General features: G+C 32.6%; 1 protein-coding gene across 1 annotated transcript in view; it reads left to right on the top strand.

Annotated features, from left to right (window-relative positions):
• LOC131047041 (protein SCO1 homolog 1, mitochondrial) overlaps positions 1 to 3,291 on the top strand; it is a 57,034-nt gene extending 53,743 nt beyond the window's left edge. Inside the window, exon 7 of the mRNA XM_057980839.2 lies at positions 2,764 to 3,291. Coding sequence (XP_057836822.1) covers positions 2,764 to 2,872 — 109 coding nt within the window. The 3' untranslated portion in view covers positions 2,873 to 3,291. The remainder of the gene's footprint in view (positions 1 to 2,763) is intronic.
• Positions 3,292 to 14,283: the final 10,992 nt, after the last annotated feature.

The raw sequence follows: 14,283 nt of genomic DNA, 5'->3' as shown, positions 1-14,283 counted from the left end.
TGGGCAAGGTAAGGACTCACGAAAACTTGGCATGATGCAATTGTAAATTGACTGAAGTAAGGGCAAAACAGAGGTTCTGATTTTCGATATAGGGTTTTAACTTTTCCCTTTAACCAATAAAGTTTTATTGTTTTAAGTTATTTGCTTTTTAAGATATTTTAAAGTGTTCTTGGTTTGGATTATTTCACCATACCATTTAACCATAACTAGTGAGGGCTGAAAAATAAATTGAATGAATGATTCAATAATCAGATAATCTATTCAACAATATACAAGCGTATATAAAGAGATTACAAGGACAACGTTCTAAATTAAGAACAAGTCGTTTAAAGTGAACTACTAAAAAACTAAACGCTAAATAAAGCTTAAAAGCTAATTAACTAAAAAGAAAAAGCTTAATGCTACATAAAGCTTAAAAGCTAATTAACTAAAAAGAAAAAGCTTAATGCTACATAAAGCTTAAAAGCTAATTAACTAAAAAACTAAATGACCATTAAACAAGGAACTAAATATAGGTGAGTAAAATATAATTAAATATTCTAATACCCTCCCTTAATGGTCATTCTATCTACTAACTATTCTACATAAGACACTGCAGGTCTTTTGATCACCCTCCCTGGATCTGAAAAGTGTTAATGACCAAGAATATCAAAATCCATCCAACTTGACGTCGGGTAACCAAACTGAAACCTGAAACCATGATTTTGAGGAAAAATCGGCAAACCCTCCAAAACTGAAGATACAAATCATCATTTTTGTGGAAAAAAATGGTAAAAAACTGAAACGATTTTTGTTGAAAAAATTGAACAAAACCTTGAAACTTCGCATGGCAAGACCCAAAACACCACGTGGTAAGACACCAAATATCACGTGGTAAAACATCATCATGTGGTAAAATACCAGACATCACGTGGTAAAACCCTGATTTTTGAGAAAAAAAATCAAGTAAAACCCTCCCATGATTTTTTATGGCGAAAAATAAAAAAACCCACGCAAGCTTTGCGGATGATAGAATAATAATTTTTAGGGAAAAAATTCTAAACCTTGTGAACAATTTTTGAGGAAAAAAAATGTGAAAACCCTGGGACCTGTAGGACGAGGTCTAGCCTAAATCAATCTGATCAAGTGTGTTCCAACATGATGTTGGTCAAAGATGCCATCACGAAAATGGAGGTTGAACGAGGTCAACCTAGTGAAAGCATGAGATAGAAGAATATAATTAAAAAATCAAAATAGAAATAGCTGCACAAGAAATCGAATTCTCTGGAGGAGAATTCTGGCACGAATTCCAAGGTGCAAATTTTGAGGTTTGGAAGAAACCTAGAAATTAAAATTTTCTGCAAACTTAAAACTTGAAATTTTACCTGAAAATAATAAAAAAAAAATAATAATTTGCAGGAAATAAAAAAATACCTTTGATTTTTTTTGTAAAAAAACTAGAAAAATAGACGATTTTTTCCAAAAAAATGCAAAAAAATTAGGGGCAGAAACCCTAGGTTGGATGTACAACATAAATGGTGCCCAAAAGATACCAAAATTCCCAATCTGATGATGACCCAGTTGAGGCTTCGAAAAACCCACCAAGAATCTACAACTAGAATAAAATTTCGATTTGAACTGAAGGGTCAAAACCTTAGTCGAAAATTGCAGAAACTTTAGGAAAATTTTCAATTTGCAAAAATAAATAAATTGAATGAATAATTCAATAATCAGATAATCTATTCAACAATATACAAGACAACGTATATAAAGAGATTACAAGGACAACGTTCTAAATTAAAAACAAGTCGTTTAAAGTGAACTACTAAAAAGCTAAACACTAAATAAAGCTTAAAAGCTAATTAACTAAATTAAGAACAAGCGTATATAAAGAGATTACAAGGACAACGTTTTAAATTAAGAACAAGTCGTTTAAAGTGAACTATTAAAAAGCTAAACGTTAAATAAAGCTTAAAAGCTAATTAACTAAAAAGAAAAAGCTAAATGCTAAATAAAGTGCAAAAGCTAATTAACTAAAAAACTAAATGACTATTAAACAAGGAACTAAATATAGGTGACTAAAATATAATTAAATATTCTAATAAGGGCCACAATTACTTACAATTCATTCTAGATATTATTTGGCTAAATGTTTTTAATTAACACTTTTGAATCCTTAATGTTAAAATTTTGAGTTTAATGCATTTTTTTAAAATTATGACTCCTTTTAATAATAACAAAAGAGAAATTAATAGAGAAATATATATTAAATTTAAGAAATAAATCAGGGTGAAAGGTTTCCTATGCCCTATTGAATGATCAAACAAAAGTATGTCAAGCTCTTTTGCTTCATAAAGAAATTTTAAGGACAGAGGCACACATGTGCTAGAGTATATAACGTCAATCGTGGATATTTAGAAGATTATGCTCATCCTTTAGACTACCATTTCTCAGTCATGAACTCATATAGTTTTTAAATAATATTTTATGTTTGGTAAATAATACATCAATAATGGAAGGGAGTTCGAAAAGTGGATAAAGGTTACATATTACATTAAAAAAACAAATGTTACATTAATATAATGTGAGGCAAGGCAGGTAAACTTGCTTCTTGCTCTCTGCTTGCTGACTGCTAGTCTAGCAATCTCAAGGCTATGGTTTAATCTTTTTTTAGATCTTACTATGATTTTGAAAGATAATTTTCATGCAAAATGCAAATGTATTTACAAGTATGCTATTTTGCTGCTCCTTACATGCATTTACACGTGAATATTCTGTTTGCAGGTATTTAATGGACCCGGATATGGAGTTTGTGAAATTCTTTGGTAAAAATTATGATGTTGATACTTTGACTGATGGTGTGATAAAAGAAATCAAGGGATACAAAAAGTAATTCCACCACGAAGCATGAGTGCCTAAGACAAATTGTTGGGATACAAAAAGTAACTTCATCGTGAAGGATGGGTGCCTGTGACAAATAATTGAGAAGTAATGTACCGTAACAACTACACTCTTTAAAAAATGCCGGCTTCAATTTCAGCCTAGTTTTTTGGTCTAATTTATAATAATTTGGAGGACATTTCTATACGAACTCATTTAAATAATCCTTCACATATCACCTATTCTCTAGTTTACAGAATCCTGGGATGTTTTATTTTTTTTTGCATTATTTCTCATTGTCAAAGATGTTGCAAGAGGGTAATAACATCAGAAACTAGCAGCAGTCGCTATCACACCTTGTGTGTCGCTAATGCAGTTTATTAAAGTTGGTTAATCTCATTGAGTTGCAGGTCTATCTGTGATATTCTCTTCTATACAGTTTATCCTCAGATTGGATAGTTATCTAGGGAGTACAATCTGGTCTGTTACTTGCTTTAATCTTTGTAGGCTTTCACAAATATTTGTCTGAACTGTTGTTCTGTGTTTGTCATAGCAAAATTTTGTATCTTCCCATTTTGTATTTTGAAACTTCTTAAATTTGTCACTAATGTCTGGTGGTCTAGAGTTTCTCGATGCAAATGGAGTCATCTTTGTTATTACACAATGTTTGAAGAAAGCTTTTCTTGTCTGTATATATGTTTTCGCTTAAAACAGTGGCAGACTTGGATATTGTACTCACATTAACCCTAGTTGCAGCCGACTATTCTGACGCTTGAGACAAAACTTAGAACTTTGCATCTTAGGTGGACGAATCAAAATTTGAATAGTTAATTTTAATATAAGAAAGGAGCTTGCTGGTTGAAAACTGTAGTCAGTGGCACTACATATGAACTGTAGGTAGGGCTTCGAGATACATTTTGAAATGGTGGGGTCCTGCGTAGACCTATTTTCTCTTGTACGCAATTTTTTTCGGCAACATCTAGGCAGCCGTCAGACTGCACATTTGACTATTAATTAATCAAAAAACAGTTTTTTAATTTTCAGTTAATTAATAAATGCAGTCTGATGGCTGTATAGACAAGAGTGTACCTTTCTATGGTTCTCAATGTGCTAGGAAAATGATTCAATTTTGAAATTTATGTTGTTTTGGAAGTTATACAGGGCAAAACTAAGAATATTAAAATCATTGTAACATTGTGATGCATTTGTTTTTGGAGAAAATTTCCATTTGGTGGATGTTTTTCCAATAGCGATTTCTATTGTCTTTTTGTTGTACTTCTGTAGTAATCCACTTGTATTTTTGCATACCATGAAAATTGACTGTCAAATGAAATCAAGATTGCATCTTTTATTTCATGGCATACATGGTTATGAGCATGGTAGCACTGTTCTTGGTTGCAGATCAATCACATTTACCACCCATAAGTGGCAAGGTCCTGGGGAGATGGGTTAATTCTCTGAGAATGCTTGAGGGATGGGGGTTATTGGAGTTAATAATGTGTTAGTTAGGACATAAGCTTTTTATGAAGCGAATATACTATTGGGGTCTGTTTAAGGATATTTATGAGTTGGAAAGTGGTAATGCTACATGATCTCATATCAACTGGTATGTATGACTTTGAGATGATTTTGGTATTTTGAGGGTGGGTGCGTTCTAGGTACATCTGAAAAACATAAAAATTCGGAATATATAATCTTGAAAGACAAAAATGCTCATTCTTTTCCACGACCCCCTATTTTCTTAGCGTCTTTTGAACTCTCTATGACCTTGTAATAAAATCCATAGAATTGGTTATACTGAGTACTGCACAAAATCCATGTTATTGGATATACCCACTAATCCCTAAGATTGAACTACTCATCTCTAACATAGAAAGTGAAGCCTTCAATTATAGGTAATTATGTACAATATTTCTTACTTCTTAGTGCTACTAAATATATGTATTGGGCTCGACATCTTCATCCCAGGGATCCCTTGCTTTTAGTGATTTCATCTGCATTGTAGGGGATAACTAGCTTACAAACTAGCTGTCTTTTCACTATCTAATAATATATCTCTTGGTTTTAGTTAATTCATTCACATTCTAGGAGACTAGCTTACAAACTAGCCATCTTTTCACTATCTAGTTATATGTCGCTTGGTTTTCAACTGTGGTTGTAAATTTCATTTAAAAATCATTTTTCATAGAAGTTTGGATGCATTTCACCCTTCTTGGAGTAGTACCAACCTCTTAGCTATCTAAGCCTCTCATTAGATATCTAAATCATCTAAGCTACTCTTTACTTGGTTTGTTGTGCCTTGAAATGCAAATTAGGTGGCAATAAATAACATATACAATATGTTTTGACAAAAAAATATTAGTTGTTGAGTGTATAGGTTGAGATGCAAGGAGTATCCTTATACAATTATCTTAGTGACCACCTAATATTAGCTATTAATGATTGGATTTCTGGTCAATCATTAGCAATTTATATAGTTTGCTTTCCTAATTTTATAATTTGGCCAACAGTTACCTTCACAAATCCATAGTATCGAAAAAAACTAAAAATTAATAGCATGTGAAAGATGTGGTTCTTTAGATAGAAACTAACATGGACTCTTGGTGGATAAAACAAGGGAAAAGAGGATTTAAATGTACTAAGATAGATGACTAATAGTTTCAGAAAATACCTTGAAATAGGATATACAACATTCCACCATTGAACATTGCATCACTCTAAGGCATTTCATTGAAAAAGTTTGGGACAACCAAGGTGTAGAAGCTTTTTGTTGCTTGGTGGTTTCAAAAAAGCTTTTGATACCATTTCTAGGGATAAAAGCTTTGGCACATGATGGATGAACTCGAGGTTCCAAAGGAGTTTAGAGTTGCTGTCCACAAACTATATGAGCAGGTTAGAGCTAAAATCAAAACTAAAGAAGGGTTGTCTGAGTGCTTCGACATTGATACTGGGGTCAAACAAGGGTGTCCAATTTCTCCCACGTAGTTCGGCTTATATATTGATAAACTTGAAGAGTGGCTCAGTCAGACTAATGGGGAAGGTATTCAATTGGCAGGTTATGTGTGAAGTTGTTGTTATATGCAAATGATCTTATTCTTATTGCAAAATCCGCATAAGGTCTGAGAGAACATTTGAAGGCTCGAGTTATTTTGTCAAGAGGTAGGAATGCGAGTACTAGCAAGACCAAAGTTGTGATATTTTCTTTGAAAAAAGAAGCAACAAGTCAATTTTATCTTTGAGGGCAGCCCGTTGGAGGTAGTGGAAGAGTACAAGTACTTAGGAATTGACTCTCATAATAGGCTCAACAGGGAGACATGCAGATCAAAGAGGATCCAAGGGGGTTGGAGAGTTTTATACCTTATTTAGAACAAATTTAGGAAAACAGAGTTGTGGGATTGAAAGACTAAGAAAACTCTTTCTGGTTTGTTAGTGGTGTCGGTTATCCTTTATGGGTGTGAAGTTCGGAGGAATAGCATGTCTAACCCCAAATGGAGGCAAATATAAAGAATTCAAAAGCATCTTATCACCAATAGCTTCAAAGTCAAATCAATGACACCTTACGCAGTTCATTTAGCGAAAGCGGGTATGTTTCCAATTGAGGCTGATTGCTATGCTACTTGAAAAAGGTAGAAAATATGGATAATCATTGGTAGCCCAATTTGGTTGTTGAAGAAGACCAAAATTGTAGGAAAAAGACCTGGAAGAAACAAAATAACAAGTGGATGAACAAGTGGGACATAAATTTACATGTCGGTCATAGCAACAAGGAGGAGATAATAAAGTGGGTTTTAGAGAAATTTAGGAACACCATATGGACAAGATTGTGAGATTTTGCCAAGATCAAGAGGCAATGGAAAACACAAATAAGAGAACAAAATAGATGATAGGAAAAAATTGTATTCTATCAAGATGCAAAAATATGATCAACTAGATCATTACAAGATATAGATTGATTGCTTGTACAAACAATGTAGATGAGCCTGCTTATATAGGCATGGCTAGAGATTTGTGAGCACACAAACATGACATGTGGCTCAATAAGAAACAAAGGTAGGTAGGAAATAGGTGTGGGTAGGTAGGAGAAACAATATAATATTCCACATGAGGTGGATCACCCACTGAATGTGGAGTGTAACAACAAGATCACGCCATAAAATGTGGAAATTCTCCTACACACACTATCCCAATGTTGCACAAACACCCAGGTGTCTCATACCCAAATTACTATAAAATGCATATACCTAAGTAAACTTAAGTAAAGTGTAATAATATCCAAGATGAATAATTATTTACACCAACACCCCCCCTTAAGTGCAACTTAGGGGAATGAAGACTCAAATCAACAATGCAACTAAGCAATGCAAGATGGGTCCTGACTACGATGCCATGTTAGGTACCCATGTACAAAAGCAAATGCATGCAAAACAATGCAAGGAAATCTCTCACAAAGCGGGGAAAGAGAGAAAAACCCAATGGGAAAAAACCCTCCCCCAAAAGAGAGATGATGAAAGCACACAATGCTCTCAATGATGAATGAGAAGAACAAAAATATGTCCCCCCCATAAGAGAGAAGAAGAGACCATGAAGCCCCTCCTCAATGTCAAATCTCCTGCAAGGATGGTCCAAGATGTTGACCAAAATACCTCCCCATAAGGAAGAAAGAGAGCCTATGTTGCACCAAAAATGTCAAAGTGTGAAAAAATCAAGTACCAAGTTGATGACGATGAATCACTCGCTACAACAAAAAGAAGATCAGGCATGAAGACAATCTGCTTTGAGCATCATCTGGATACTCATAAATGGCAGAAATAATGGTACAATCCAAGTCTCACGGGAGCTATGCACAAATGTGTACAATCTAAGTCTCAACTGGAGCCATGCACCAAGTTTCACAAGATATTCCTAATTTAAGTGTACAAGAGGATTACATCAAAATGTCAACAATGACAAAATACAAAGAGGTGTGACACTTTATGATAGTGTGAGTACAACATTGCTCAAGCAAGAGCATACATCATGATAAAATATTCAAATGTAGAAACATGATAATGATGCCACCAACAAAGAAGCCCTAAAGAATACTGCAGATGAAGATGCCTCTGAATGAAATTTCACCAAGAGATATAAATGAACAATTGACCCCCCATAAAAAGATCATGTTGGCACTTGCAAATAATGACAAAGTGGACTTTTAATTTCAATGATTACAACTTCTCAAAATGAGATATAAGAGTCTTCAACAAATACTGCTAGTGATCTAAATTGAGATCCAAGGAAAATACAAGTACCAAATAGGCCAAAAATGGCTAAATACTGAAAGTACAATTTCTACTTAAAATCACTGCAAACAATTGGCTGATTATGAAAGTAGATGAAAAATTATGCACTTTAAAAAAAAACGACACCTGAAAAAAGAGTCCATCTCAGCCCAAATGAAGCCTCAAAAGTTGTAAAAATCGGGATCACGATTTTCGAAAAAACCTATATCTGAAAATCAGAAAACTCCTGCACCATTGTACAGATCACAAAATTCTACCCCAAAACAAAAAAAATTGCTCGAAAAAACGAGTCCGGATGAGTGAGATATCGCTATTTGAAAATTGCCTGTAAAATTATAATTTCTGGGAAATTTCTGCCACAGCTTCAAACTTCAAATGCCTCTAGATTTGGCCTTCGAAGTCAAATTTGGATGAAACAAAAGGCAAAACTAACTTTCTTGGACCTCCTCAATCCAATGGTAACCTCAGATTTGACTCATCAAGCTTCAATAATAACCTGCAATAGAAAGCTCCAAAATGCAAAGCCCAAATAGCATCAAATTTCTCTCAATTGACAAACCAATGACACTCTAATGGCTCTGATACCATGTGAGACATGGACCAGCTCTAATACCATGTGAGATTTTGCCAAGATTAAGAGGCAATGGAAAACACAAGTAAGAGAGAACAAAATAGATGATAGGAATAAACTGTATTTTATTAAGATGCAAAATAGATGATAGGAATAAACTGTACAAACAATGTAGATGAGCCTGCTTATATAGGCAAGGCTAGGGATATGTGAACACACAAACATGACATGTGGCTCAATAAGAAACAAGGGTGGCAAGGAAATAGGTGTGGGTAGGTAGGAGAAGCAATATAATATTCCACATGAGGTGGATCACCCACTGAATGTGGAGTGTAACAACAAGATCACACCATAAAAGGTGGAAATTCTCCTACACACACTATCCCAATGTTGCACAAACACCCAAGTGTCTCATACCCAAACTACTATGAAATCCATGTACCTAAGTAAACTTAAGTAAAGTGTAATAATATCCAAGATGATTAATTATTTACACCAACAAAGATAGCTAGGGAGAAAAAAAAGCCTACTGTATTAAATAATTCAATTCTACTTGGAAACATGGTGAAAAAGTTTACTTGAGATCTATGATTAATGCAAAGGCTAAATTTCTAATTGCATGCTAAGGACAGGATCTCAGCATTTGAGATGTGAAACAAGAAGATGGAAGGTGCCCAAAGAGGATTGGGAAGAAAGAACATGCATTTTTTGCAACAAAAGTACAGTAGAGAGAGAATTTTATTAAGGAATGTGTAGCCTACGAAGATATTCGCAGTCAATTTGATAATGAATTAAAGGTGGATAGTCTGAATGAGCTTTTTGAAGAGTCAAGGCTTCACAAAACAATGAGTTTATTACTCAAGATTCATAAGAGAAGAACCACCATGGAAAAGAACCTGAAAGTGGGCTAGCTTCGTGCATCTTGGTCCCTTAGATCATTGGATCTTGTGGATGTCATTAAAATTCCTTCATTTATTCAACACCTTGGTGAATTTTAGAAAAGTATGAGTAGAGGACTAGGCCACTAGGTTTAGTGACTAGGAAAGGGGCTACTTGGTCCTTCCCTAACATTGTAGACAACTATTTGGTCTAGTGGAGGCATCTTGGTCTTAGAGAAAGGTAGAGTTGTAATTGTTTAGTTGCTTTCTTGACACGATGCTTTATATTCTTATGGATATTGGTGAATTTGAGAAAATTATAAGTAGAGGACTATGCCACTAGGTTTAGTGACTACCAAAGGGGCTACTTGGTCCTTTCCTAACATTGTAGACAACTATTTGGTCTAGTGGAGGTATCTCGATCTTAGAAAACGACAAACTTTATTTGTTTAGTTGCATTCTCAACACCATGCGTTACATTCTTATGGATATAAAAATGTATCCATCAGATGAAATTTAAGTAGAATATATTGAAAAGATGACGAACTCTTAATAAGGAAGGTCTTACACCTAAATGTATGGGAAGAGATGATGAACTCTTAATAAGGAAGGTCTTCATTTGTTAATTAGAATCTTATTTAGGTTGGTAGGGACAAGGCTTCCATGCATCTAATTATAGAGTGGCTTGGTCTTCTATTTTTTTTTTTTGCTAGGTGTTTGGTCTAGGGGATGACCTAGTCTAATATCTTAAAATTGGCTAAAAATTAACACAACTTTGTTATGAGATTTTCACCATGTTTTATTCTTTACATTTTGTGACAATTTTTGCTAGATTCTTCCATATTTTACTTGTTAAGACAATCTATAGAAGGGGCCCTATAAAACAAAGTGGATTGAAGGGGAGTCTACTTTCATTAGTTCTTCTGTGGGCTTTCAAACTCAAGTCCATTTTATTACAAAAGTAAAAATAAACTATAAATAAATTTCATATTAAGAAGTTAAAGCTATTCGAAGTATAGATATTGAAACCTTTATGTATTTTGGAAATGACTAAAAGGAAATAAAGCTAGGCAAGGTGAGATAGGGAGAAAGATTGTGAAGATTGAATGGCAAAGGGAGGTTTCTATTAGAGTGGGAAGACTAAAATGATGATAAAAACACATGTTTAGGGAAAAGAGAATAATTTCAAATGAATTAGAAGGAAAATAGGGGAGTGTGAAAACTAGGGTTTAAAGATAGACAAATGAGGGAGAGGGGTGAGAGGGCTTAAAGACCAGACTAAATTCACAAGGGTAAAATAGAATTGAGAGAAAATATTAAACCAATTTTGTAAATAGATCAAAGTTAATTTTTCATAGTAATGGGAAATGAAATGAATTTGTTATCTTTAGAGGAATCTACCAATTCATGGAAATGACTTTTCTATTAAAAAAAATCAATTTCTAAACAAAAAGTTGGGTAAGGAGATGTGAAAAGTAGAGACAAATTATCACAACATGGGAATGCAAAGGGGAAAAGGAGGGTTCACACCAATTTCTTCAAAATGAAGCGTAGGACACTTGATGATAACTTTAAGAAACCCCCTCTCAGAAAGTTGTATTAAATCTTGGCGAATATTTAATTTTTTTTAAAATAACAATTATTTTAATTGGCAAATATTTCCTTTTTTAAAAGAAAAATATAATTTTATTGGCAAATTTTTTTATATCAATTTTTTTGGGTAGAAAATATTAGCGAATCTTGGAAAATAATAAGAGTATGCATTAATTACTATTTCAAATGCTTTCATTCAAAAAAATATTTTTTTATAGAAAAGTAAAGGCCCGAAGGTGGAAATCATTAATGAGTTTAAGGGGTATAATCTACTTTATTTAGTTTCTACCATTAACTTAAAATAATCTAATAGCTCTCTTTGTATTTAGTGAGATAAAATGTACCAACAATTTGTAATACTCATGGGGTCAAAATTTTCTTTTAGACGATTGATTTTCATTGAGGTCATTACAACTTGTAGGTACAATTTACCTCATAGAATACAATGAAGGTCATTACATTATATTTTACATCAATGGTGGCAAATAAATATTGTTGATATAACCCTAAAGTAACTAATAATTATGATATATTTTTGGCAAATTAATTTAAATTTCTACAATAAATTATAAAATGTTGGTGAATATGATCCAATTATGTATCGAATATTGTGGCGAATCTTTGAGTTAAAAAAACTAAAAAAATAAGTTCTCTGGTGATTTAAATAACACAAAAATAAAAATTTGTAAAAATGTGGCGATTCAAGTCACCTCAAAAGCTGAACTTATTAGCCAAATCTTCATTCCCAAATTTCAAAAAATAGCCAATTGACGAATATTAGCCACTGAAGTTTTCACTGAATCTAGTGCTATAAGAACATATGAACACCTAACAATAATCTAAGAAAGATAACAAAAATTGTGTGATATTTTATTTAAGTGAATTTTATTTAGATGGAATATACTCATTTCCTTAGCAATAATTTAGCTTTTGCAATAAATAGATTAAAAAGAGTTAAATTGCATAGATAGTTCATATAGAAAACAATAATTATGTAGAACATGGTTTGATGGTAGACTATTCTAGTTTAGGGTTTGGTTCTTGTTGAAAGTGCTCTCGGTATGCTTCTACAATCATAGATGAGTATGTCCTAATAGATCCATTGGTTTTTAAGAAAAAAAACAATATAAGACTACAAAAATGCACACAAGACAACAAGTGATGCAAGTAGTAATATACTATGGTACACATAAATAAAATAATAAGAGGGAATTAGTTGAGATTGCAAGAGGGGAAGGAGTTACAAAACCACAAAGTGGCACTTTTGGAACTAGAAGAGAGATTTGACATATTGGAGTGCATGTATCTAGGATAAGGGAAAATGGATGACTATATCTAGGATCCTACTAAATGGTCAAGCCTATATGTAATCCTTTTGACATCCACATGTAGTCAATAATTTTTTTTTGTGTAAGAGCTTAGTCTAATGTACTTTCTATTATGTTAAATAAAATCTGATATGAAATAAAAATAAAGAAATCTTAAGATAATTTTTTCAATGTTGTGTACAAGGGAAACAAAGAAGTAGAATCATCAATATAGCCAAAGAGGAAAGAGGGTAATCGAGATTTTAGAGATTTATTTATTAAAATAAACGATAAACTATTAAATGGCGTTAAAAATAAAATTGAAAAGAAGAATTATTTCTTTTGAGAAGGAAAGGTCGATGACTAATCTAAACTCAATATTATCAAAGGATGAATAATTATCAAATATTTTTGTGTGATGCAAGATTGCATGGCCCTTGGATTTTCTTGCATCAAAACCCTAATCAATGTGAATTATGTCAAGAATGACAAATGAATGCAATAGAAGTAGAAAACAAATCAACGATAATATAGAAGTATAAACCCCAAATGCCAAACCCTAATGTGTGTAAGCTCTTATAGGTTCATCAATTTACATAAGAAAATAAAACATACCTACAAAAATATCTAGGTTTGATTAAAACATGAAGCAATAATAAATAAATAAACTTAGGTAACTTAGAAATGATATATAAACATGCCAATAAATAAATGTTAAAATTGACACAAAGAATTAGAAGAATATTCCCTTACAAATAGTGCACGTGATATGTCCACACATCTAGCAATCAAAGTTGTGCCAAAAGATTCTTGATACTCTAAAATTTGATGTATCTTATGTTAGGTCATATCCAATACTAACAATTATGGATTTGAATCTTTTTTGTGGATTCGACCTTCTACTACGAATCTAAATCATAACTCGGTTTTCTTTTATAAAAAATGTTTGTCTCAAGCATCTAAATATGGTGGTGCCAATAAACCCTTGTAGGGTTTGTTTTGCTAGGTGCAAAAGGTGTTTTTTTCCTTTTTTGTCTTAATCAAACCTTTGGATCGTTTCAACATTTTTGACAAGTTTGAAGAAACTTATAAAAGCATATGTAAAAATCTAATATGTTATTATTGACGTAAATATTAATGATAAATTCTTATAATAATGATACAATATGTAATTGAGCTCTGTGACCCTCTTAATGATTCAAATGAATTAAAGATTATTTTTTATACAACATTTTAGCTTCCAAATTTAAACATTCCATACTCTAATCAATAAATAATGACTAATTAAAAAAGTTGATTTATCAAAAATCAAATCCACAACAATAATTTTAAATAGACTAAAACTTACAACCATAAATTCAACTCATTAAAGATCAACTTTACATCACATAAAATTAAAATCAATTTAATCACAACTTTTACACTAAGAAATACCACTTAAACACTAGTGGCCATTATAATAATAACCATCTTTATAGAATGGTTGATATGTGGACAAATGGTGCCCACAGGATATATTCCTATGGATAAGACATTTTGGTGGATATGCTTCCAATATCTCTATGGAATTTCCACCAATGTTATCCTTTGCAATCTCTTGCGAATCTACTATGCTTTGCCCGACGTACTTATTTTTGAGAGAATCTCACATTAATCATTCAAAAGTTTCCCACATTTGGACTTACACGTGGTCTGAGAGTGAAAAGATGAATCATTGATTTATCATTACACCAAAGCTTCACATTAATAATAGTACAACTCACTTTATACATCTTTTTTTATATTGTATTAAACAT

The sequence above is a fragment of the Cryptomeria japonica genome, chromosome 7 (assembly GCF_030272615.1).
Source record: "Cryptomeria japonica chromosome 7, Sugi_1.0, whole genome shotgun sequence".
Lineage (NCBI taxonomy): Eukaryota > Viridiplantae > Streptophyta > Pinopsida > Cupressales > Cupressaceae > Cryptomeria > Cryptomeria japonica.
Note: the sequence above shows the minus strand (reverse complement) of the source record. Positions and strands in the feature narration are given on the sequence as shown.